Source organism: Cynara cardunculus, unplaced genomic scaffold, assembly GCF_001531365.2.
Source record: "Cynara cardunculus var. scolymus isolate 2C unplaced genomic scaffold, CcrdV1 Un_Scaffold_4424, whole genome shotgun sequence".
Taxonomy (NCBI): Eukaryota; Viridiplantae; Streptophyta; class Magnoliopsida; order Asterales; family Asteraceae; genus Cynara; species Cynara cardunculus.
In genome coordinates, this window is record NW_020201893.1 from 2,128 (window position 1) to 27,421 (window position 25,294).

At 35.9% G+C, this 25,294-nt stretch overlaps 1 protein-coding gene across 2 annotated transcripts; it reads right to left on the minus strand.

Annotated features, from left to right (window-relative positions):
- Nucleotides 1-12,243: 12,243 nt before the first annotated feature.
- Nucleotides 12,244-23,558, minus strand: LOC112504041 (serine/threonine-protein kinase CTR1). 2 transcript variants are annotated; one of them, XM_025108011.1, is made up of 15 exons: nucleotides 22,086-23,558; nucleotides 18,343-18,641; nucleotides 18,105-18,249; nucleotides 17,543-17,655; nucleotides 17,268-17,431; nucleotides 16,443-16,730; nucleotides 16,318-16,358; nucleotides 15,704-15,772; nucleotides 15,509-15,609; nucleotides 14,744-14,828; nucleotides 13,743-13,841; nucleotides 13,540-13,608; nucleotides 13,313-13,444; nucleotides 12,759-12,853; nucleotides 12,244-12,625 (listed from the first exon to the last, which is right to left on the minus strand). In XM_025108011.1, the coding sequence occupies exons 1-15, from the start codon at nucleotides 22,995-22,997 to the stop codon at nucleotides 12,538-12,540; spliced, it is 2,700 nt and encodes an 899-aa protein (XP_024963779.1). In that variant the 5' UTR covers nucleotides 22,998-23,558; the 3' UTR covers nucleotides 12,244-12,537. The 2 variants fall into 2 exon arrangements, 1 of the variants encoding a protein (XP_024963779.1); XR_003068121.1 differs by lacking the exons at nucleotides 12,244-12,625; nucleotides 12,759-12,853; nucleotides 13,313-13,444 and having other exon boundaries at nucleotides 14,713-14,828.
- Nucleotides 23,559-25,294: the final 1,736 nt, after the last annotated feature.

A 25,294-nucleotide genomic window follows, 5' to 3' on the forward strand; every position in this document is an offset into this window, starting at 1 on the left:
CACACACACACTAGAGGTGCGATTTTCACACACATAGGCTTGATTCAACTCAAATCAAGGAGGAACTTCAAGATCTTTGGAGGATTTGATCATCAAGTAAGGTATAATCTATTTTTGCAACAAGATCTTTGGAGGATTTGATCATCAAGTAAGGTATAATCTATTTTTTTGCACTTGTTCTTGGTTGACATTCTTGTTTTATGGATTGCATGTTGAGAYAGAGTTAGGGTTTCATATGGGTTTGATCTTAAGTGTATAAAATGAGTGCTTTTTAGTGTTTATGGCTTGAAGTGATCATTAGATTCAAGAGATTATCAAGATTTATGCAAGTTCAATATATGAACTTTGACTTGATTAAGTCAAAGATTTGGAAGATAATATAAATGATAAAATAAAGGTTGGATTTTGGTTGTTTATGTCAAATATATTATTTTAAGTTGAGATTCAGAAGTTGGAATGGTTTGGAATCGAAATGGTTTGATAAAAATGTTTGAAAATGAGAATGTTGACTTAAGAATGCATTRAAAGTGTGCAGACTTTGAAAATCTGTATAAAATCGTAGAAAAATCCAAATGAGGTGAGGCCAATTTCCTTAGTTAGATATTTGAGTCTAGATTATTTCTTATTTTAAGATCAAGGCATGAATTCGAGCTTAAATTAGGCAAAATAGTTCTGCATGCAGCAGCTGTACATAGAAATTTAGGTAAAAGGTTCAAATAGGATATGTGTATATCATGGGTTTCTTATATTGATTGCTTATGAGATTTTGTGCATTTCTCCAGGGGGTAATTAATACGTATTTTGATACTTTGGAAGCAATCTAAATGTGGTAGATTGGACTTGCTTTGTAAGCTCAATTCGGAGCTTTTCGGTATTATACGATTGCCCGGTGAGTTATATAGTTATTTGTTACATATTGATTTGAACATATATTTATTTTCATATGAATGTTTTTGATCTTGAATGAAGTCACACGATCTTGATTTGTCTTTGATTCCGTCTCTTGAGTCGATTCCTTATTACTATCTCGGTACATCGGTTTTCTTTCTGAATTTGGACTCGTTGTTTTTTTCCTTGAATTGTACGCCATAGTATGGGTACTACTTCGTGTGGTACGTCGGAAGTTTATGGCAAAATCAAGATCCCAGGTTGGACGGGTGAGACTTTCTGCGGTTGTGAATACTCATTGCTCAGAAAGGAGGAAGAGCAATGAGTAGGGAACCTTGGCACATACCCGGTAGAGGAAGGCGGGTAGTGCGAGGTTTCCCGTAATGTATGATTCTGACTCGGACTTTGGCATGAGCCCGGAAGGTGAAGGATGGGGGGATGCACTGTCCTCGTTATGTATACCGATTTGATCTCTTGGTTCTTGATATTATTGGTATTCTAACGTTGCTGAATATATTTGGTCGTTGATCCTGTCTTCTTGTTGTATTGAGCATCAATGGTATGGTATATCATGGTGATTTGAATGTGGATTCTATGATCTTATCATCCGGTACGTAATTGTTCACTCGGTTTCTTATAAGTCTCGGTTTACATTTGGATGATGTCTTGAACTCTTTAATTGATAAGAGTTTATTATGTATGTTTATAAACGTGTGTGATATTGATATGTAGTACTTAACTATTTAGCTCACTAAGTGTTGGCTTACCATTAAGTGGCAACCTCTCTCAGGAAAGAAGACGGACAAAAAGAAAGAACCCGTTGTCTGACTTGAAGATTTATCGGGGAACTTGAAGATATCGATCTTGCTTTTGGGTAAATAGTAGATTATATATATATATAGTCTTGTCCCGTATTCTTTTGACTACATAATCCGGGTTGTAAGTAAAAATCCGTTATATCCGATTTGGAATTGTGTTTTGGGTGGTTTTATCACTAAAATAGAATGGATATTTCGATTTTTTCTAGAAATTAATATCCCATATTTTGATGTTAATTAATGTTATGCCTAGATTTGTGTGTTTCAAAGTGTTAGCCTCTGGTTCTTCATAATCTTTGGACCATTGAATTGTCTATGGGCCATTGCATGGGCTCTGGACCATTGAATTGTCTCTTGACCATTGCATGGGCTCTGGACCACTGAATTGTCTCTAGACCATTGCATGGACTCTGGACCATTGAATTGTCTCCAGACTTAGCCATTTCAGCAATCTCTGGACCATTGCCTCTGGTCCTTCATAGTCTCACATCTGGTCCTTCATGGCCTCTGGTCTTCCAGACTTAGCCATTTCAGCAGCCTCMGGACCATTGCCTCTGGTCCTTCATAGTCTCACCTCTAGTCCTTCATGGCCTCTGGTCTTCCAGACTTAGCCATTTCAGCAGCCTCTGGACCATTGCMTCTGGTCCTTCATAGTCTCACCTCTGGTCCTTCATGGCCTCTGGTCTTCCAGACTTAGCCATTTCAGCAGCCTCTGGACCATTGCATCTGGTCCAACCATTGCCTCTGGTCTTCCTCCAGAGTTAGTTTTTTTTAGCAGCATTTTCAGATTTTCCATCATTGCCCCGGTTGCTTTGTCAAAACTTTTGGAATAATTTAGGATCAATTTTTGTCCTAATAATCAGTAAATTATATTTTATTGGAGATTTTATAAAATTGGTAATTTGGGGTTTGAACGAGCGACGTTGTTACAGTAATCTTCTTATTAGTGCTGTAATTCTCTCTCAAGAAATCTACAAGAGATTTGGTGATAATATTCTCTCTACTCTTCATCTTGTTCATAAATTCTTGAAGATCATAATCAGATTTGTATGATTTTGGGCATTTCAGTTATTCATGTTCTATCCGAGTTTTCTTACTTTAATTCCACCTTTCAGTATTCAAATCTTGTTGGCATATATTTTGATGTATAAACTGTAGACAAAAATCCATCTCATTTCTATTTCACAACATAAAAACTTTTTGTTTGTTTGATCTTTTTTGCTAATACTGACTTCCTCTCTCTTATTTTTGTTGTTGTTGTTGAAGACTTCTTGTTCAATTGATGCCATTCTTGAGTTCTTGAAGGAGATAAAGTGCTATGGTGCAATGATCTCCGATGATGCAGGGAGTTTCGTGTGCAATTATCTATATTATCATTCTCTCCGCTTTGCTGAACAGAAAGGTCACGATGTCCCTCCATTTTCAAGAATCAACAAAGAAACACAAATGTAATTCATGGTGGCCCTTTTCAAGGCCATTGCCTCAACTTGTTGATATTACTGATCACCGATGTTTTTATCGAAATTTCATGTCTCTCTCTTTTCATTGTCTGCTTTCTGTTATAATTTATAGTTTCATGCTCTCCAATATATTATCTCTTTAACATAATTAGATTATGTTGTAACTAGATTATAGTTTATTTTATAAAATTTGCACTATCATACAATTTTTGATTGATGCTATAATTGGAACCATATCTTTTAATTTGTTGTAAAGATTAATTGTAAAGCCTATCTTCATAATGTTTTGTAGTCTACTTAAAAACCACCATGCTTCAAAAACATTTACATTCATTGTTCCCGTCATATTACGCATGTACACAACTAGTATGATATCAATTGATTTAGTTACATAGAATTTTTAAGTCATAAGAAGAACAAGTCGACCACTTTGTTACGTGACAACAATAGTTCAACTATTTCCATTGTTAAAGGATCTATTTTTTCATGAAAGGGCAGAACATATAGGCATCTGATATCATTTCTTAACGGAACTTGCGAACAAAGGAGATGTTCAGGTCGAATATTGCAACATAGTATACGTTTTTGTTTTATTTTTTGTCCTTATTTTTTCCTTTTTCCTCCCCTTTTAGGTCCTTATCTTTTCCTTTTTTCCTCCCCTTTTAGTTGGTGGTTCCCCTATTTATCTTAGTTTACTTTCAATTGTAATCATTTTTCCAAAAGAAAGAGAGATTGATTAACGAAATCTCCGATACTATCGATTTCTAGATGGTATTGGAGCAGATTCAAACCTTAATACACTGATCGTTTTCTTACAAGAATCAAGATGGCTAGAGGCGATACCAGTGATAAAATCGGAGGCAGTTCCGGTGGATCCATTGACTACAACTCACCATACTACCTCCACCCATCAGATTATCCTAAACAAATTCACGTCAACTATGTGCTTACCGACAACAATTATGGAGATTAGTCACAGAAGATAACGAACTTTCTGTTTGCCAAAAACAAAATTCAGTTCGTTGATGGCACCCTCAAGAAACCAGAGAAAACATCAAAAGATTACATGTTATGGATGCAGAGCGATGCAATGATAAAGGGATGGCTCACCATAGCAATGGAGAAGAACATTCATGCTAGCGTTAAATACGCAGGCACCACGGCTGAAATCTGGACGGACCTTCTTGAAAGATTTGGGAAGGAAAGTGCTCCTAGAGCATACGAATTGAGGCAACAAATCGGAGCTACCAGACAGGTTGGAACATCGGTGTAAACATACTACACCAAACTGCGTTCATTATGAGATGAAATACAATCTATCCAACCTATTCCTAATTGTTCATGTGCAGGTTGTTCATGTGGCCTAAGCAAGATGTTTGTTGAGCACCAAGAAAAGGAAATACTCTATGAATTTCTTATGGGACTGGACTCCGAATTCACCGAAAATAAGAACCCAGATTTTGGCAACAAAACCAATCCCTACCTTAGGAATGCCTTATCACTTGGTAGCGAAGGATGAAAGGCAAAGAACAATCTCCGTCAACAAGGGGCAGGCGATTGAAACAACTGCGTTCAAAGCCTTTTTGAAACATGGTGTAGCATCAGCCCAAAATAGAGAAAAACTCCCAGCAAAATCGGGAAAAGAAAGCAAAGAAGGAGATCACTGCACCTTTTGTGGGAGAGACGGTCACAAAGATGAGAGAATTGTTTTGCCTAAAGTACATGACTGTTTGAAGAAAACGACCCCTCAGCCAAAAACTCTCGATTTGGTCTGATTTCATCAACTAATTACCCAAAACTTTTGCATATAAATATAGAGCACCGGCTTACGATCATTTTGGTTCAAATAGCTAAGAAAATAAGCAAATATTGAGAGAGAAATCTGAGTTTGAAGTTTGGGTTGAAAATCTCGGTTTTTCACCGATTTTAGGTGAGATTCTTCACTAAATCTCATGGTTTTTATGTCTATGGTTTCGTTTTTAAGTACCCTATCAAACCCCAGTAGCCTCATATCTCAGATTTGGTTTTAGATGGTTTGATTTTATGTTTTTTAAGTTGCTGAGTTTTAGTTATAAAAACAAAACTTTAAATGAGTAAATGGAACTCATTTCTTGATGAAAGTTCGTGTTCTTTATGTCAAAGTGTTGTTATCAAGAGTTTTGTGCAAAAAGAATGAAGAAAAATGGTTAAAAACGAGCCATTTTCAAGCTCAAACGTCTAAAAATCGCACAGCCATGGCTGCTTGTGCGACCGGGTCGGACGGCGGGTCGGACGGGTCAGACCTGACCCGCTTCCGTTTACCCCTTTTTTTTAAATGGGAATAAAGGTGCTGAAGGCGGAATTCAAACCCGCGACCTCAGCCTTGAATGCTCGATGCGTTAACCAGTGAGTTAGCCTTAAGTTCTGTTAGTTTTATGCACTGACATTAGGGTTTAGGGTTTAGGGTTTAAAGTAATATAAATGTAAACAATTAGTACATGACCCTACAATTTGGAAATCGGTATTTTAGCGATACTTTACGTATTTGCTTTATAAATTACTGAAATGACCCTATGTCTTGGGATTTGGTATCTAAGTGTTATTTTGAATATAATCCCTATAAAATTACCAAAATGACCCTACAACTTGGAAATCGGTATTTTAGCTATACTTTACGTATTCGCCCTATAAATTACCGAAATGACCATATATCTTGGGAATTGGTATCTATGCTTTATTTTAATTATTATCCTTATGAAATTACCAAAATGACCTCATAATTAGGGAATCGGTATTTTAACAATACTTATTAGAGTATTGCTTAATAAAATTACCAAAATGCACCGATTGGGATTGGACTTTTTAAGCACAATTTTAATATTCAACTTACGATATGTACCAAGAAGGTTCCAAATTAGGGAATTGGTTAAAGCTATACCTTTGGTATTTGACTTCTTAAGATTACTGAAATGCCCTAGGCTTGGAAAATTGGTATTCTAAACATTATTTCGAGTATTAATTATGTTGAACTTTAAAGTTATGAAATGACCGTTATTTATATGTGTGTGATATGTTGTTACCTTTATTTACTTGCAAATCTTAACGAGACGTTTTGGCCACAAGACATTATTTACCTTGCAAACTATTTAGTTTAGTTATTTTGGTAAAATATTTATTATTCAAGAAAATGCGAAGTGTAGTTATAAAATGTACGGGCAACAATTAATATGTAACGACGTCATATTATTAATAATATTTCAAGAAAATATTTGAGCGAAACATGAGATATGATGGTATCGGGGGGTTGATCAATAGAAAAATGTTAAGAAAAACTGTGTTTAGATTGTTAAGGAATAGTAATCAACTTAATTACGATTATTTAAGATGCTTAGGAATGGTATAAATTATCATGTAGGTTGCGGTTTTTGAGAGAACGACCTATCGAACGTTAACGATTCAAGGTGAGTACATTATGCGATTTTTATAGGATATATACATGATTATTACAAAGTATTTTATCCATGATATTTGCATGATGTGATTATATGCATATGATGATAACTTGATTGTATTGATGTACATACATGATATTTAAATATATGCATGATATGAAAGATGATGTTGATGAGAAAGATTATGATGACTTGATATTATTAATATGATATTCAAGTATGTGTATAATGTGAAAAATGACGATGATGCATATGTAATTTTTGTTGTCACTTGCATGAGATGTATGTTGCATGTCACGATGAGATTTGCATTAATGAGTAAGTATTGCAAATAAATGATATGCAACTAGTATGATTCGGCAAGATTCGTCCACCGTACGGGGTAGGTTGGACATGAAAGAAGGGCTTACAATTCTGAGGTATTGGAGTCCCCGTCCATAGAATACGCCACATACGCAAAGAAAAGTGACGAGCTGAGGCCTCACTTGCAAGATAATAAATAAAATACACTAAAACATTGTTTATATATGCATGTGATCATGAAACCATATTGTATTCACTAAGCTTTTAGCTTATACTATACATGTATATATCTCAGGTGTCATTTGTCAGTAGACGAGTTGAATGAAGAAAGACGGGATTATGTTTTGAATCATGCTTGATTAGATATTTTAATTAGCATTGACTACGTTAAAGTATTTTATGCTTCCGCAATTATGTAACGAATTATGTTAAACATATTATGTGTGCTTGAAATTTTTAAGTTCGTATTTTGTTTATGACATAAGTTATTAAGAATGACGTCACGATACCCGAAAAAAATCGGGGCGTGATAGCAAATATGGCAGGTAGACAAAACGGTAACGAAGAATGGTTAGTTGATTCGGTGCATGATATGATCTCCTTGAAAACAGGATTAAGACTCCTCACGAGGCTCCAGTTATTATACCAAACGGTGAAGCAATTCCCGTCGAGGAAAAAGGCGTTTACACCTTGCCTAGAGGTGTAAAATTAAATGGGGTTCTCCATGTTCCAAATTTCAATTGTAATATCCTTTTTGTTAGCCGATTGAGTAAAGATCTTCAATGCGTTATAACATTTTTTCCCGACTATTGTGTTATGCAGGGGTTACATACGAGGGACTTGGTTGGTGCAGGTAGATGCAAAAGAGGGTTGTACCGAATGGGGATGGTGAATGGAAACATGAGGGCATTGATGACAACGGTTGACACATGGCACAAGAGACTTGGGCATGCCTCAAAGAAGAAGCTTTCTGGAGTTGAACCACTTAAGAGTATTTATTTTGATCATAAGAATAATATTTGTGATTCTTGTGCAAAGGCAAAACTTACCAGAACACATTTTCCTGTTAGTTCAATTAAAACCAATGATTGTTTTGAATTGATCCATTTTGACATATGGGGTGGTTATCGTATTCTATCATACACACCGGCATATTATTTCCTCTCAGTAGTTGATGACTTTAGCAGATCAGTGTAGGTTTTTCTTATTAAGCATAAAAATGATGCTAGTACATGTCTAATTAGTTTTTGCAAAATGGTGGAGGTTCAATTTAGAAAAGTTATTAAAAGAGTTAGATGTGATAATAGGGGTGAATTCACATCCAATTCTATGATGGAATTTTATCACCAATAAGGAATCTTATTGGAAACCACCTGCCCACACACACCCCAACAAAATGGAGTCGTCGAGAGGAAACATAGGCACATTCTCGAAACAGTTCGTGCCTTAAGATTTGAGGCAAATTTTCCTAAAATATTTTGGGGAGAATGTATTTTGATAGCAGCCTATATAATCGATCGTCTCCCCTCCAAAATTATTCAAAACAAGACTCCCTACTAGTTGGTTTTCAATAAAAAAAAACCCGAATATAATCACATGAGGGTTTTCGGTTGTCTTACCTACTTTAAAAATAATAATACCAAAGGAGACAAGTTCGAAGAGAGGGGGGAGTCTAGGAATATTTCTGGGTTATCCACAAGGAACCAAGGGCTACAAGGTATACGATATCAAACATGGCAAAATTATTGTTAGTAGAGATGTTTTCTTTTGGGATAACTCTTTTCCTTTCAAAAATTCCAAGTTCGATGAAAGGGATGAGGGCACTGAAATTTTGCAGTATCCAACTGAGACCATAGAAGAAACACATCCTATGGATCAACCTAGTAAGCCCATTAACAGCTCAAACGAGCCCAATGCTAGCGAGATGGACCTAGAGACCAAGGATGATGTCACAGACTTGTTGGTGGATAATGAAAACTTCATCCATGGAGAAGAGGGTCGACCACAAAGTGTTGACCGAGATTTTGTGGATCAAAACATGATGGCCACAATGTTGATGAGCAAATAGAGAACAGGAGCAAAAGGGCTAAATCACAACCAAAATGATTTCATGACTACATAGTCAAGCTTCCCCCATCAGTCAACGACACACAACACGCAACTGATCAAGCTTCATCTATGGTACACCCTATTGCAAATTTTATTTCTAATGAAAAAATTTCTGATGCTCACAAAGCTTTCTTATCGGCTATCACATCAAATGATGTGCCAAAGTATTTCAAACAAGCAGTGTGAGATGAGCGCTGGAAAGAAGCCATGAAACGTGAAATTCAGTCCCTTGAAAAGAATGGGACGTGGACTTTTGAAGACTTGCCAAAGGGAAAGAGATCCATTGATTCAAAATGGGTCTACAAAGTAAAATATAAGCCTAATGGATAAGTTGAGAGATTCAATGCCCGACTCGTGGACTTCCATGACACGTTTGCTCTGATTGCCAAGTTGGTCACCGTTAGAACACTTCTAGCAGTTGCAGCTAAGAAGGATTAGATTATTCGCCAACTTGATGTGAATAATGCATTCTGACATGGATATTTAAATGAAGAAGTGTATATGAAGATTCCTCAATGTTTTTCCAAAGAAGGGGAGACTCGAGTTTGTCGACTTCGAAAATCTCTTTATGATTTGACACAAGCGTCACGCAATTGGTACCAAAAGTTCACATCTTCTCTCATCGGCCAGAATTTAAAGCAGTCCAAGGTTGGTCATTCTCTATTCACACACAAAGAAAAGGGTTTGTTTGTTGTTGCGCTTATTTATGTTGATGATGTTCTTTTAGTCGGAAATAATTCTTTGAAAATCCAACAAACCAAGAAACATCTTGACGAGGAATTTAAGGACCTTGGTTCGTTGAAATATTTTCTTGGATCGAGGTGGCAGAAACATCAAATGGTTTAGTCCTAAGTCAACGAAAGTTCACTCTGGACATATTGAAGGATAGTGGAATGATGGGTTGTCGACCAAGTACTTTTCCCATTGAACCGAATTTAAAACTCGATAGAGGAGAAAAGGAAGCACAAGTTGATGATAGCTCATACCGACGGTTGATTGGTAGGTTGTTATACTTGCAGGTCACCAGGCCGGATATTGCATATGCAGTAAATGTCTTGAGTCAGTTTGTTGCTGACCCACGACAAAATCATATGGAAGAGGCAAACAGGTCCTACGGTATTTGAAGGGTACATCAAGGCAGGGCTTACTTTTTCCACCGGTTCATGAACCTATCTTAACTGCTTATTGTGGCGAGGATTGGCTTGGGTGTCCTTATTCTAGGCGATCCAGAACCGGGTATTTTCTTCTTTTGGGAGGTGCTCCTATCTCTTGGAAGTCAAAGAAACAATCACTCGTTTCTCGTTCTTTAGCAGATGCGGAGTATAGAGCTATGGCGAAAACTGTGAGCAAGATTTTATAGGTTAGATGGCTTCTCAGTAATTTGGAGGTGGTCCTTACTACACCAACGCCGTTGTACTGTGATAATTAGGTTGCTCGACACATCGCCAACAATCCAGTTTTTCACGAAAGAACCAAACATGTTGAAATGGACTGCTATTTTGTTAGAGAGCAAGTAGAGTCTAAAGATGTTACTCATATGCACATCGACAGCAAGATGATAGTTGCCGATCTATTAACGAAGGGCTTGGGATCTCGTCCAATCCTTATTAGTCAAGATAGGAATTAAGGGTACGTTTGGTGCGCAGACAGGACAGGACAGGACATGACAGCTATTCAGTGTTTCGTAAGACAGGACATGACAGGACAGAACTGGTTAAAATGACCAATTTACCCTCAGTGAGCTGTTTAGTGTTTTTTCACTAAATAATCAATATAAATGTTTACAAATACTATTTAAAAATACCAAAAAAACTCACATTCCAACTATATTAATCAATATGCATCTATTCTGCATAAACCACACTTCATTTTTCAAACTTCTACCAACATCCATATCCTTATTTGTCATCTTTCTTTTCCTAAACATTTAACCTCAGATACAATTCTCAATTATGAATTTTTCCTCAAAAGAACACTAGCAACAAACATATTTTGCTCATAGAAACAGTTGATCAAGTGTTCTTCACCAACTATACTTCCATTGTTAATTCTACCATAGAAACATTGCTGGTAGGAGAAATCCTTTCACCAACTATACTTCCATTGTTAATTCTACCATTTTCTAGAAGAGATTTTAAGCTTTTTAGAGGGAAAACCACACTTTGAAATTCTAGGGGAGCTGTTTATGGCCTGATGCAATTGACGAGCTAACTCTTCATCATTTGTCTTACTTTTACCATTCTCTAACCTCAGTTTCTTATTGTTATACAACATTTGAACCTCAACTTGCTTTTGGGTTTTATTCTTCTTCAATCTTTCTTAACAATGTGCGATTTAGGGTTCCTATTTCCTTCTTATTTGCTGTCAGAACCAAACCAGATGGAAGTATTTACCCTTCTTTAACAAGAAAATAATTTCCTTAGAAACAATACAGAGGGTGTGTTTGGGTTCCTCAAAGTAAGAAAAGGCCGATTTAGGGTTCAAGCAAACAAGAAATCGGTTCAAGAAATCGATTTCGGGTTCAAGCAAACAGCCGATTAGCAACAAAATCGAGATGAAGCAATCATGTACCTGAGTATGGAGAGAGGAGAACTCGCCGATTTAGGTAGAAGTCACCGATTGAGCAGAAGTCACCGCTGATTGAGTAGAAGTTGTCGCCGATTGCTGTGAAGCGATGGAGGCAGATATGGGGAAAGGGTGTGGGGAAGAAAAGGGTATGGTCTGAAGGAAGCGATGGAGGCGGAAAGGGTAGTGTGTTAAAAAAAATTGTTCCACTTAGTTCTAGGGGGTAAAGGGTGAACAACCGTGTCCCACTCTTGTCCTACTTAGTTCTATTTAGTTCCACATAAAACCACACCAAACATAGGACAAATGTGTTCTGTCTTGTCATGTCCCACCCTGTCCAACGCACCAAACACACCCTAAAGACTTACATGCTCCATCGAAGGGAAATATACGTTTTTGTTTTGATCCTTTATCTTTTCCTTTTTCCTCCCCTTTTTGGTCCTTATCTTTTCCTTTTCTCCCCTCTTTTTAGTTGATAGTTCCCCTATTTATTCTTGGTTTACTTTCAATTGTAATCATCTTTTCAAAATAAAGAGAGATTGATTTCCGATGCCATCGATTTCTAGACATAGAAAATCAAACGACAGATATTTTCGCAAACCCATGTGGTGGACTACGTTTTCAAGAAAAATATCGAAAGACTAGAAATAAAAAGCAACCAAATCGAAGAGCATTCGAATAATAATTTGTACAATTTGAACAAAGATTATTATCAGAGAGATCAATAAGAAGAATTTTATATAAACAACATTCATCTCAAGAATTAAAGACTCATGAAATACAAACTTCTTTGGTTTCAACATATTCTAGTTGATCCTTTCTAGGATTTTTGATTTACGGTATCGAACCAAGATCTTTCATTATAGAAGCTAAAAAAAGCACACCCGTTTCACGTTTTGGGTACTCTGGTATAAAAAGCGTTAGAAATCATCAGAAAAACGAAGAAAGATTAGAATGTCGTCCTCACGGACCTCCCATTTGCGTTGGAGACTTAAGTAACCTCTTTAACGAGTTAACGATGCTTCTAAAAGCTGGCCGTTGAGTAGGGTCACTGTTCGAACATGTAAAAACTGGTTTAGGAGACTATATAAAAGCCGATATTTTATAGTATATAAATATTATATACTTTAAAAAAAATAAAAAAGGTGATATGTGGAGCAACAAGATGAATGACGAGTTCTTACTCGGCCCAGCAAGATTCCATGAGCGAAGTTAACGCCGGGGAGGTGTTGATAGGTATCGTTAGTTTCCTGTTTTGGAAAGCCACCGCTCCGACAACCTGAAATTAGCATATTCATATATCAACTACTTAAAGTCTTCGGATAAACAAAACCAAACGAATCCGGTATATCTTATCCAGAGGTACTACTGAAGGTCTTTGATTGCAAGTAGAAAAAGGGAATGAAACGCAATTCAAGACACGACAATGTTTATTTGTTCGTGTAGAGCCTTAGCACCAAACTGACCCAATAACGCCTTTGAACTTATAAAGAGCTCACAAATATAATTTTCTATTATTGCGGGACGGGTTGTTATATAGACCCCCTTTCCCATTTTCGAAGAACTTCATACGCAAACCAAACAAGCTCAGAATATGCCACCAGAAGGTGGGTTTGGGAGGGTGCGATGTACACAAATCTGACCTATACCCCAAGGAGTAAAATGGTTTCCATGAAAACCCTCGACTTCTAATGGATTCATTTTCCTATCGAAAATGGTACGCTTACAAAGGACTAACCTGAGCAGGGCTAAGTCCGTTCCATGGCTGTTGCATGGTCACTAGCTCCCATAAGATCACGCCGAAACTATAAACATCCGATTTTTCATTCGAGGGCTCTCCTCGGAGGAATTCAGGGGCCATCCATTCAGGCTGAGATAAAAAGAGCAACAGAATTACATCCGTTTTTAGACAGGAAACGAACGAATGCATGAGTATGAGCAACAACGTAAATCAGAGAAGCTTACAGTTCCAGCAACAGATTTCGATGATATGAAAGTATTCGCTTTAAATCTCGATAACCCAAAATCACAAACCTACATTTCAAAAATGGGAGCCAAGGTAAATGTTGATTCACTAAAAGGAGTTGCGGGCAGATTCCAACCTTCATGGAATCATGTGTGTGAGTGATTGCTGTATATAAATATTATATATATATATATACACACACCTTGACAGTCCAGTTTTTGTCCACCAACAAATTTGGAGATTTGAGATCCCAGTGAACAATGGGGGGACTAAGACAATGAAGATAATTGATGCCCTTTGCCTGCAACAAAGAACAAATCAGAGGGTTTTAGTGTGTATAAATCACCATCCAATGGCTTTAAGTGTTAGCAACCACTCCCTTGGCCACATAAAGATAGAAAAGGAACTAACCCTTAAATTCAAGATTCATAGAAGTATGTTCTTGGAAAAGAGGGGGAATAAGAAGTTAGAAAAAAGATCAAAAGGATTTAAAAAAAAACCACATTCAATGGCTTTAAATCTTTACAATCAACTACCCTCACCCTAATGGAGAGGGTAGAAGCTATGTTCGCCAAACTAGGTGTTAGCCACTAAGTTAACTGATAAAACTATTTACGTCTGGCAAAACTAGCTGATAAGCTAGATGATAACGTAAAATTATCTAAAAATAATTAGGGTTTTTGGTCATTCATGTAAAGGTTTTATGGGCATGAATGGAACAAAAATTAAAATAAATACAAGAAGCTTACTGAAACACTACAAAATATAGTTTTTCAAAATGCTAGTATATGGTTTTCCAAACTGGATTTCTTCAGAGGGTTGTTATATATGCGCCCGTTTCAGATGATACCAGGTCAAATCATGTATTGAAAATGTAAAAAAGAGGGGGTTGAGGTTGATGTGTGTGAGGGGAAAATTAGTATGATAGGGTGTATTTAACATATAGACAGGGGTGCATAAAATAAGTTAGTTTATGATTGTCGAGCATGGCCTAAAGAAAAATCCAAACTTAGTATGAATCACTTAGAATGGCTGTAATTCCAGGCAATCACTCCCTCAATCCCATGGAAAAACACTGTTTAAATTTGGAGGTAAAAAAGATCAACATAAAAGTTCAAGTTCCACACAGGTATGTTCTTGAAATAGAGGAGTAGAAAATATAGGAAAATAACTGAAGTAAAAATCCAAAGTATAGTTGCAAACCACATCCAAAGCCATGCGTAGACGTCGCCTTTGATCCATAATTTCGCCAGCTGCAGGACGGTGAAGAAGGCGAAATAGACTACCTCTGTTTCATAAATTCAAGAAATTTGTGTAAACATTGAGTGATTAACTCTTCAACTCATCATACTGAATTTATGTTGCATATAGATCAATCATTCACACGAAAATGCAAAAAGAACATCACAATTTGCAATAACAAGTCATTTGGACAAAAGATAGCAAGTAGAATGGTCGTTTTTCAACTTTCCACGAGCAATATGAAGTCCCTCATTCAGAAAGTCTTCGTGTTTCTTCACATTTTTGCAAAATAATGGTTTGTTTATTACTAAAAAACAAAGTACAATGGTCTGAAAAGTTGATATTTGAGGCCTCTTGGGACCCGAGACTATGAAAACATGTGGAATTCCATCAGATTACTCCCCAAAAGAGTTCTTGAGGACAGAAGAAAGGTTCCAACATATATTAATGAGAAATGGTCCAAGTCTAGCCGATATGGGCCTCTAACACGCCCCCTCCAAAAAGAGGCTAACACAGATTGTCCCCGAGTGCCGAGTCCCTAGAATTGGCGACCATGCTAAAATATATGAAAACCTCCAAAAGAGCCTTTAATAAGAGAATGGGGTTACAACATATATTGAGAATAAAGGGTCCAAGTCTAGCTGGTGTGAGTCTCTAACAAAGACAACTAAAGACTGCCAACATATTAGCGTTGTTCAGAGAAATGAACACAAGAAAAGAACTCACCTAGGTAGATACTCCGTCACAATTGAGAAATGTGGACGAACAGTGACCGCACCCATGAACAGAACCACATTCGGATGGCGTACTCGTTTCATAATTGAAACCTTACAAGAAAAGATTTAACACCAAATTTCATCATAATTGAGAAGAAAGATGCATGGAAAAAAAAGCATTATAAATATGGACATAATGTTATACCTCCCGAAGAAACTCCTTCAATTGATCATCTTGAAAGTCCTGGACTGTCAAGACCTTTACAGCAACATCCTACATTAAAAACAATCCATTCTTCTTGAGTTTAGCTTTAAAATATAACCACAATACTTGGTAAAAATTATGGGAACATCTTCAAGTTTCCAAGTATTTTGGGACATTATGATGGATGATGTTGGCTTGAAACCTAGGCCCAAACTACCACTTCAAATTGAGACCAATGAAACTAGTTTTTGAGCTTATTGAGAAAGTCTTGATTGGTTAGTCATAAGCTAGCTTTTCAAATAACTACTTCAAGCATCATTTCCACAAGCTCTAGGGGCTTTGTTCCACTTTTTTCCAATTATTTTTTCAACATGTTCATTTAAGTCGGTTTATACTCTCATCTAGTTTATCAACTAGTTTTTACCATATGACTAGTTTATCAACTATCAGCTAGCATATTAACTGAAAACTCAGCTGACAACTAGCTTATTAGCTAGTTTGCCCTACATAGCCCAAACCAAACAATGTTCAACGCAAAAAGATTTAGATATCCCTACTTTGTAACATCGTCAAATTTTAACTGACGTTAGCAAAATATAACAAGGCGTACTAACCGATCCATGCCATTCTGCACGATGCACCGTCCCAAACGAGCCTAGAAATGGTTAGAAAATGTTAGCCACTTCCTTGGCATTTAATGTACAAATACAATGACCAATAAGAATTCACGGGCACGTACCAGCACCAATACGCTCCTTGATATGCAACTCGTCCCAAGCTATCTCAAGCCAGTCCATTGCAAGAGATGGCTCAAGGGTCAAGTACCTTGGAGTAGTCACAGGAAAGTTGCCTCTACATTTGCCATCACTCTCGACCTTCAACTGCTCTGATTGGCCGAATATAACTTTTGGCGTTTCAATCGGCTCACAAATTCTATAGTTCTTATCGAATGGTACACATGTCATCTCCTTAGGCTCTCCGTTAAGGCCAATTTCTTCATCGGATACATGAGGTCCTCCTTCGATGGCTACATGAGATTTATCATAAGATTATGAACAAAAAGTTCCGGAAGAGTTCACATCCTTGTGAAAATATAACATCATAGATTACAATTATCTTACATAACATAAGCTAGTTTTAATATAACATCATAGATTACAATTATCTTACATAACATAAGCTAGTTTTACTTTCAACATCATGTCACATTTTCAAAACATAGACCATTTTTAGCAAGCATAAGCTAGCTCATTTTCGTTGAAAAAGGCCCATTTGGTTAGCCATAAGCTAGCTTCTTGAAAATCCGACTTATAAGTAATGTTTCAATAAACTTCAGGGGGTTTTTTCTAGTTATGCCTTTTATATTTTTTCAATCAACTTCTCAACATGTCCTTTTAGAATACTGTACCTTGACCTGTAGCTTATCAACTAGTTTTTACCGAAAATGACTTCGTTTATCTGCTAGCTTATCTATCTTATTAGCTAACAATAAGCTTTTCAGTTAATAGCTATTGGCTAGTTTCTCAAACATGGTATAAACTTCTTGAATGTGAGTAGAACATACTCTTGACTTGAGAAATCGATGCTCGGTCCACATAAACTTGTTGAACCTCCTTCAAATGAGAACTCTGAAATGGTGAAGGCACCGAAGAAAGTATATCACCATTTATAGAGGAATCCGGATTATAGATGTTTCCCGGTTGCCCGATTAGATCCATTACATACTCCCTGAACAAAAGGTGAACATAAGTCAAACTTTTGAACGAAGACTAATTGGAGAAGCCTTTTCACAAATTTACATACAAAAGAGCGATAACAAAAGCAGATTAAGAATTTTACCTCGTGAACTTGTCATCGTTGATTTTGACAAGGCAGGAGGATCTATGATCTTCAACACAATACTTGCAGCCTCGAGCTATTCGGCAAGGCAGTCCCACATAATCAGCCAATTTCTGCATATCAAATTCCATATTTCATCAATATAACATCTTGTTAACACTCAAAACTATATATACCAAGTCAAAACCTTGAAACCAAAAGAAAAAAATCAAAAAGCGTGACTGAACCAAATCGAACCAAAATTGACTTCACTACAACAAATGAGGCTTTTTGAACAGTTGAAATTCACATTTTTACATGGTTTTACAACCATGTAAAACCAGCAGCAGTAAAATCGTGTAAAAAGGTGATCTTTCTAAACGGTTTTAGAACCATGTACATAGTGTCATTAAAACAGTATAAAAGTTGCCCTTTCACACGTTTATTTTACTAAAAACCATGTAAAAAGATGCTCTTTTGTGCGGTTCGGTTCAGTGCATAAAACTTCAAACCAGGTGACGACTGTTCAGTTTATGGTAACAACAAAAACCGAACTACATATGCTTATATTTTAAATCATAACCTTGAAAAGAATAGCTCTGTGCCTACAAAGTCCCACAGACAAGCTGCCAACCGGCACCAGAATGCCGTTCTGAAGATCCCTCAGTCTCGTGCTAGCCAATTCCCATCGAGCATGGAGATCATCTTGCTCTATCGGAAACGATCCCCTTGAATATATTAACAAGTTTCAACATTCTCAACATGTAGCAAATTAATAAAGGATGATGAACAAAAAGCCAAAAGAAATAACACCCACATACCCCATAGTAGAAGCAACAAGTTTTCCAAGCTTTTCAGCCAACATCAGATGGTTTTCTGCAGAAAAATAGAGCTCTTGTGCTCTATCTTCCAAGTCCCTTAGCCGTGAATCACCATATCTATCCACAAGAACGACCTCCATTGATGTAGAACTTGGATTCACAGCTTTCAGTGATAACAAAGACGGCAAATGTTTGCCTTCTTCAGAATCATTGCACATCATCCACATATATGGATCCATTCCAAGGATGTTATAGAACCCATCTGATATCTTATCATTATATGATAGAGTCCCGTTAACCTGTAATTGAAGAAACCATTTTTACTGGGTGGGTTACCTTAAAGATCAACAAAATTACAAAACACTGCTTCATATCATTCAAAGAGGAAATCTTTATCTGAAATGAATGGACTAACAGCTAGAAAGATTGTGAATTTATCTTATCCGGAGTTCTCAGTTCAAATCAGGGAGGAACAAAAATCTTAAATACCGTGACTCCGGACTACGTGTAGATTCTTGTACAAGAAACTCAACAAAACGTGTGTGACTTATAAGGACTCTCGTTGATGATGATGAACTATATTTTTTGTTTATAAGATTCATTCATTGAAGATACCCTTATGTGGATATGTCCCCATATATAACATCATTCAACATGAGCCACTCCGAGATGTAACTTCTAATTACATATAAATTATTTAGTAAAAATATTCAATTATTAATCATACATATAAAAACATATTTCAATAATCAAACATGAATTCATGTTTGGGAATGCTTTGTAATAATAAATAAATGACAGTTAAATTGGTAATTAAGTTTGTTTAAAACAAATTAATGATTAGTGGAGATAGAAAGAGTAACGTATGGAGAAGGCATAAAAAGAGTAGATGCGTAGCCCATACTCAAAGATGATAATACTAAAAAGAATAGTCATATCAAGTTATCAATCTATACATGAATATTGGCCGAACAATGTTATGATTTAACCTCTCAAGAGGTTCAAATCAACTTTTGTTTTTTAAGGACCAAACTCTTTCATGCTTTCTTTCTTTCTCTAAAAGCCCTTTTTTTTATAGGGAGGGGAAACCCTCCAGATCAAGATAAAACACTAAAACACTAAAAAGCAAGACAAATACGCGCTCGGGTGGGGGCGAACCACATCCACCAGAAAAAGACCAAGGCACCCCGAAATGAGGGAGGGAAGGAAAAGAAGAAGAGGAGAAAGAAAACCAACCACAGGGGAAAGTCCCTGGCGGGTCAAGCCAGGGTAACAAACGGGGAAAACAACAAGGGGCGGAGAAAGGACCTATTTTAGGCACACCCTAAACCGAATCAAGAGAGCCAAGAAAGCAAAGTAGCACAAAGGGCACACTAAGCACAAGAAGAAACATCACTGGACCATAGGGGAGGGGGGAGAATCCAACTGCTAAACAACCTGAGAGGTCTTCGGATCAACCTGGGAGGAAGTGATATCATTGCTAAGAAATCGTGCGGTATCACCATCATCCGACTCAACCTCTTTAATGTCATCCTCACCAAGGAGGTCATCTTGATCAAGAGGATCATCATCAATCTCAGAAGAAGCAGAAGGGGCGGGGGGACGAGAAGAGGAGGACTTCGGGTCAGCTGATTATTTATGACCCACCATCTTGAATGTTAAATTCTAGATTAGTTTGGTAATTGTTAAAAAATGGCTATTTATTTATCAAAAGATTTGGCCAAAAAATACTAGTTTGGTGGAAAAAGAGGTCATAATATAATTATATAAATAAACTTTTCAAATCGCTAAATAAAACTACAAACCATACGTCATTTTGAAGAATAAATACATAGGTTGTGTACACAAACCCTTCTCTTTCCTAAATGAACATTTTGTATTAATTCTGTTTTTTACATAGTAAAATCAAACTCTTTTTTTACATGTTCGGCGTAATTTTACGATCGAACGAGGTGTTCTTTAACATCCTACATAATTATGTGATTGAAGTAATACCTAATGTGTCATTATCCAACTATAATAGTAGTAATAAACCAAAAATATAGTCTAATACTGATTAAATAAAAGTACTGTAAGTAAGTATATAGTTTTTCATATATTGATCAATAATTATATAATTAATCTATATCTACATTTTTGTCTTCAAGCAGAACTTAGACCATTATCAACCAAATTTCATGGAAGGTCAGCAAGGATGAGTAATATATATATATATATATATATATATATATATATATACTAGAAGGATACTTGTATAATGCAGTGAGATATATCTGAATTTTAATGTTTTGTTTTGTTTTGTACCTCTATCAATATAATATGATTTTATGTGGTTTTGAGAAAATGGTAATATTTTTATTTCTTAAATAAAATATGAATGTGACGATGTCATAGAAATTTTAAAAAAAAAATTATATCGATATTAGTATCAAATTAACTATTTAATAGTTCTTCTTTTTGTGTAATTTCTTTAATTCAATTTTTTTATTATAATTTTTAGGTTTAATAACGAAGTAATTCTTTTTAGTTTAATAATATAATTTGATTTTTGGTTTTTTTAATGCGAATTACCGATAACAAAGAGAAAAGGGAAACATTTCATTATTATTATTATTATTATTATTATTATTATTATTATTATTATTTATATTTGTAAAATTACTTTATATAATAAAAAATCAAATACAACGATTGAAATGTTAATAAGACATTCCTTTGAACTTACCAACATGACAAAAACCAAAGCAAAATCAAGGATACAAAAAGTATATTTCATTAAAACTGGGAGCTTCTGATTTGATATACGACCAACCAAAACAATTGTTCAAATATTGATAAAATAAAATATATAACAAATTCAACGGTTTTTTAATTTAATAAATAAATTGGCAAAAAATGATGAGACTTTCAACAAAGAGAAGATTTGAAATCTTATGGAAAATAATTTAAATAAATATTGTTACGTAGGATTTATAGCTATATTATTTTATTAGACAACATTTTTCTAAAAGCATCAAATAAAATGGTTCCTACACATTATGCCCATATTCAATGGATCGGCATATAATTATGCATTCTAATTTCAAGATTATTTTATATAAATAACCATGTATAATATTTTATGTTCAAGAAACACTGCAATACTTTAACAAAGAGTGGCTTAAAAGATAACCCAAAACAAAACAAAACAAAAAAAGTAAAGAATTATGATTGATATTAAGAATAAATTTGATGAAAATTCGAGCGTAGATGAAGTTCTAACTAAAAAAAGAATGAACGGATTTTTAAGATATTCTTCCATTTATCTCACAACTCTTTTGGGAAATCATGGGATCCGGACCAACTTACTTGCATCGAATGACGTCTGAATTCGAACCCGATCAGGTTTTCACTACGTCCTCTTAACTTTTAACGAGTATGCCAACCCAAATGGTTTTTTTGTTTTCTTTATATAACTTTAATACAGTGCGTCCTTTTCATTTACGGTGGGGTGGTTGGATTAAAATAAATGAACGATGTAAATAGTTTTATGTGTTAGTGTTCTATTTTTGATATAAATTTGTAATGTTAAATTTGTAGATAGTTCCGGCGAGGTATGGTGGCTGATTGTGCCGTCATCCACCGCCCTATCTTTCTAACATGTTGCACATTATGATATCCATAAACACAGCTAGAACCAAAAGGCAAAGATCATCGACAAATCAATTACGTACGGAAGTTAAAGAAGGAAAGAATAATCATACCCAGAGACGATACGAGACGGATTCTGCATCATAGCACGTCACGGCGGGTCCGCCGCCACCACCGCCATAGCCACGTCCTTGAATAAGTGTAGGTTCGTCACCAATGGTGGCTTGATGGGTTAGCCGTTTTGCTAGCGCAAGTTGCAAGTAATAGCTTTCACGCCATCTTTGAACAAGATTCCGACGACCATCATCTCCTCCACCACCATCACTATTCCCCACCACCTGCACCACCTCCTCCTCCCTCATCCCCATCGTCTCTTCCGTCATTGAATCCTTAACAAAAGCGGCAGAGCTCGACGTCGCGATCGTGCCGGAGAACAAACTCGCGGCGTAACTACTTCCGGCATCACTTGATAACCGGTGCAGAGAAACCTGTCGGTCGCCCAAACTCCGATGGTCTCTAACAACACCGGAGAAATGACCACTCTCATTACTAATCTGCCGATCAATCGCACCAATGCTTTGCCGTGTGGTTGGATGATGAAAATCGACGTCGGAGACATGACTATGCCAGTCATCGTCGATAATATCCTTCACCGTCGCCGGCAAGAGATCGTTGAGGACGACGTCGTTGTTGTTGAGCTTCACGTGACCGGAGCCTGAACCTCCACCGGAATTAGTTTTTTTCTCCACCAACCAATTAACGAAAGCGGCCAGCTGCTGCTTCTTTTTCTTCCCGTGGCTCCGGTCGCTTTTACAGCTACTGAAACGATGTCGTTCTGATAGTAAAGCAGTAGGTCCAAATACATCTGTATTTGTTACCCTTTCGCCATCGCCATCGATCATGAACCTTGAATTCTCTTTCGAGATGATCTTCTTCTCGTGATCTTCAGATTTCAACGACGAATTCGTGATCACCCCACTTTCAGGAAATTGCCTCGGAAAAATGTAAGTGGTTCTATGCGGCATTTTATCAAACAGGTTGCCTCTTTATGAACCAAATAGTAAAATTAAACAAAAATCAAACTCCCTTTTCTTCTCTATCTAAATCTAGCACAACTTCTGCTGCTTTGCTCGGAAATTAACAGCACCAGTGAACGAAAACTGGTCGTATTTGAGCAGCAATTTTTTACGTGTTGTCGACTTGATGAATCGCAACAAGGAACGCATCGTTACCCACTTTCAAAAAACTCAAACAAACTATCGAAAAAAGAAAATTAATGAAATTGCTTCAAATCTTCACCCCAACCACGAATATTCATCGAAAAATTCGTATTAAGCTTTTCCAACAAAATCAAGCAAAGCTCAAGCTCGAATTCTTCCCTAAAGTGGACAAAACTTGTGTTATGATTATGAAAACAGCACACCCAGAAGAGATTTCTGAGAAATAAACAGAAAATTGATGAGAAATATCAGACGATTGGTTGGATTTGTAGAGGAAACAAGCATGGGAATCACTTCAAGAATGGAATACAGAGACTGTCTGGTTTCTATAAATAAATAAAAAGAGAAGCGATAAGGGGGGAGAGAGAGAGAAAGTATACATCCGGCGTAAGTTAGCAAAGGTTTCTATTGGAGGAAGGGGCGGCTGCATCGTTTTATGGAAAAAAGCATTATCTGGTGTGTGGAAATCGTAAAACATTTGTTTAAATTAACCGCCATGCAAAGAAGGTGGTGGTCAGAGTCGAGTCGGGTCGGGTTGAATAGTTTGTACTATAGAAAAATAATTTGGTAAAATAGCATTTTAGTAAACATATTTGTTTAGGGTTTACAAAAAATTATTCGAATTAATTTAAATTAGATATCTAATTGTATCGGATATAAAATTTTAACATCTAATTTAGATCGGTCGGTTCTTAAATGACAGACAATCATCCAATAAAACTGAACCAATCCAATTATCATCTAACTTCTATCAAACTAAGGGGCTGTTTGGCGGTTGTTGAATGATTAAGAGGCTTTCATGATATAGTGCAAAATAAAATATAATTGTTTAGTAATTGTTTACAATGAAATTAGGGCGCTGAATGGTTAAGGGATGCCTAGGATACAAAATTATTCAAAGGGTTTTAGAATCATGAAGAGTCAAACTTTTTTTTGTCAAACAAAATTCATATTTTAACGATGTAGTCTCACGAAAATAGATTGGTCTCACATGATCTAAGTCTGATGCTAAAAGAACAACATTCTATATTCCTTGTTTATAGAGTGCTTGGTAATGGTGTGTTCAACCGTTTAGGCAGTGTTGACCAATTCTCAAACATGGTTTAATAGAGCCACTAGCAAATTCATATATAAAAATATACAACATACGTGTAGTAGATGCAACAATAAAAGATAATTTATCAGTTTTTTGTATAAAAATATTTGACGAAATTATTCACGAAGCAAGAATAATAAGTTTTCAAGCATGATCACAATTTTTTTCGAAACAAAATTCCATACAGAATATTTGTTGTGGAATGTGATTAGTTTTATTTATTTCACCTCAAGATAAATATATGTTATAATAAAAATAATACGAAAAAGTAAATAAGATGAATTAGGAAGGAAGTAATAAAATTAAAATCAGGACATAAATTAACCAAAAACACAAATAGCCTAATGGTAAACTTGTTTGTTGCTATACTAGAAGTCGCATTTCTGAGTCTTGTTATGCTCCTTGCATGTCCGTTTTTGAGTAGTAACACCACCGATTTGGAATGGCCTAATCCGTGAGTCAATGCCCTGGGTCGGCACTGTGTAATTAGCATTACAAAAAACAAAAACAAAAAAACATTTTTTGTCTCCTCCTTTCTTTTTCTCCGGCCACCTCGTCAACAATAGTTCAAGAAGTTAAATTCATAAACAAACTCAATTTTTTCAACCCTAAAATTCAATAATATTCAACATAGAAATTCAAGAATATTCATCCTAAAATGTAAACCAATCAAAATGCTTCGTAGTTAAAGTACAGTTTAATTAACAAAGTTAGTCTACAGACTAATTTCAAACCAAAATGCAAATTGTAGTGACAATTTATTTACTTATTAAAACATATTGGACGACTTTCATTATTTTGTACAAACCACATGAACCAAAATAACATGGAAATATTTTCAACTATAACATGTCTCATAAACATCTACTAGTTTTTTTATCTATAAAGAAATAAATTTGAAATGAGCTATTACATCAAATAAAAAGTGTTGCATTTTATAAACAACGGAATAAGATACTAAAGTTTTGAGTTGATGTATTTATTTTCCTAATGAAGATAATTCTTC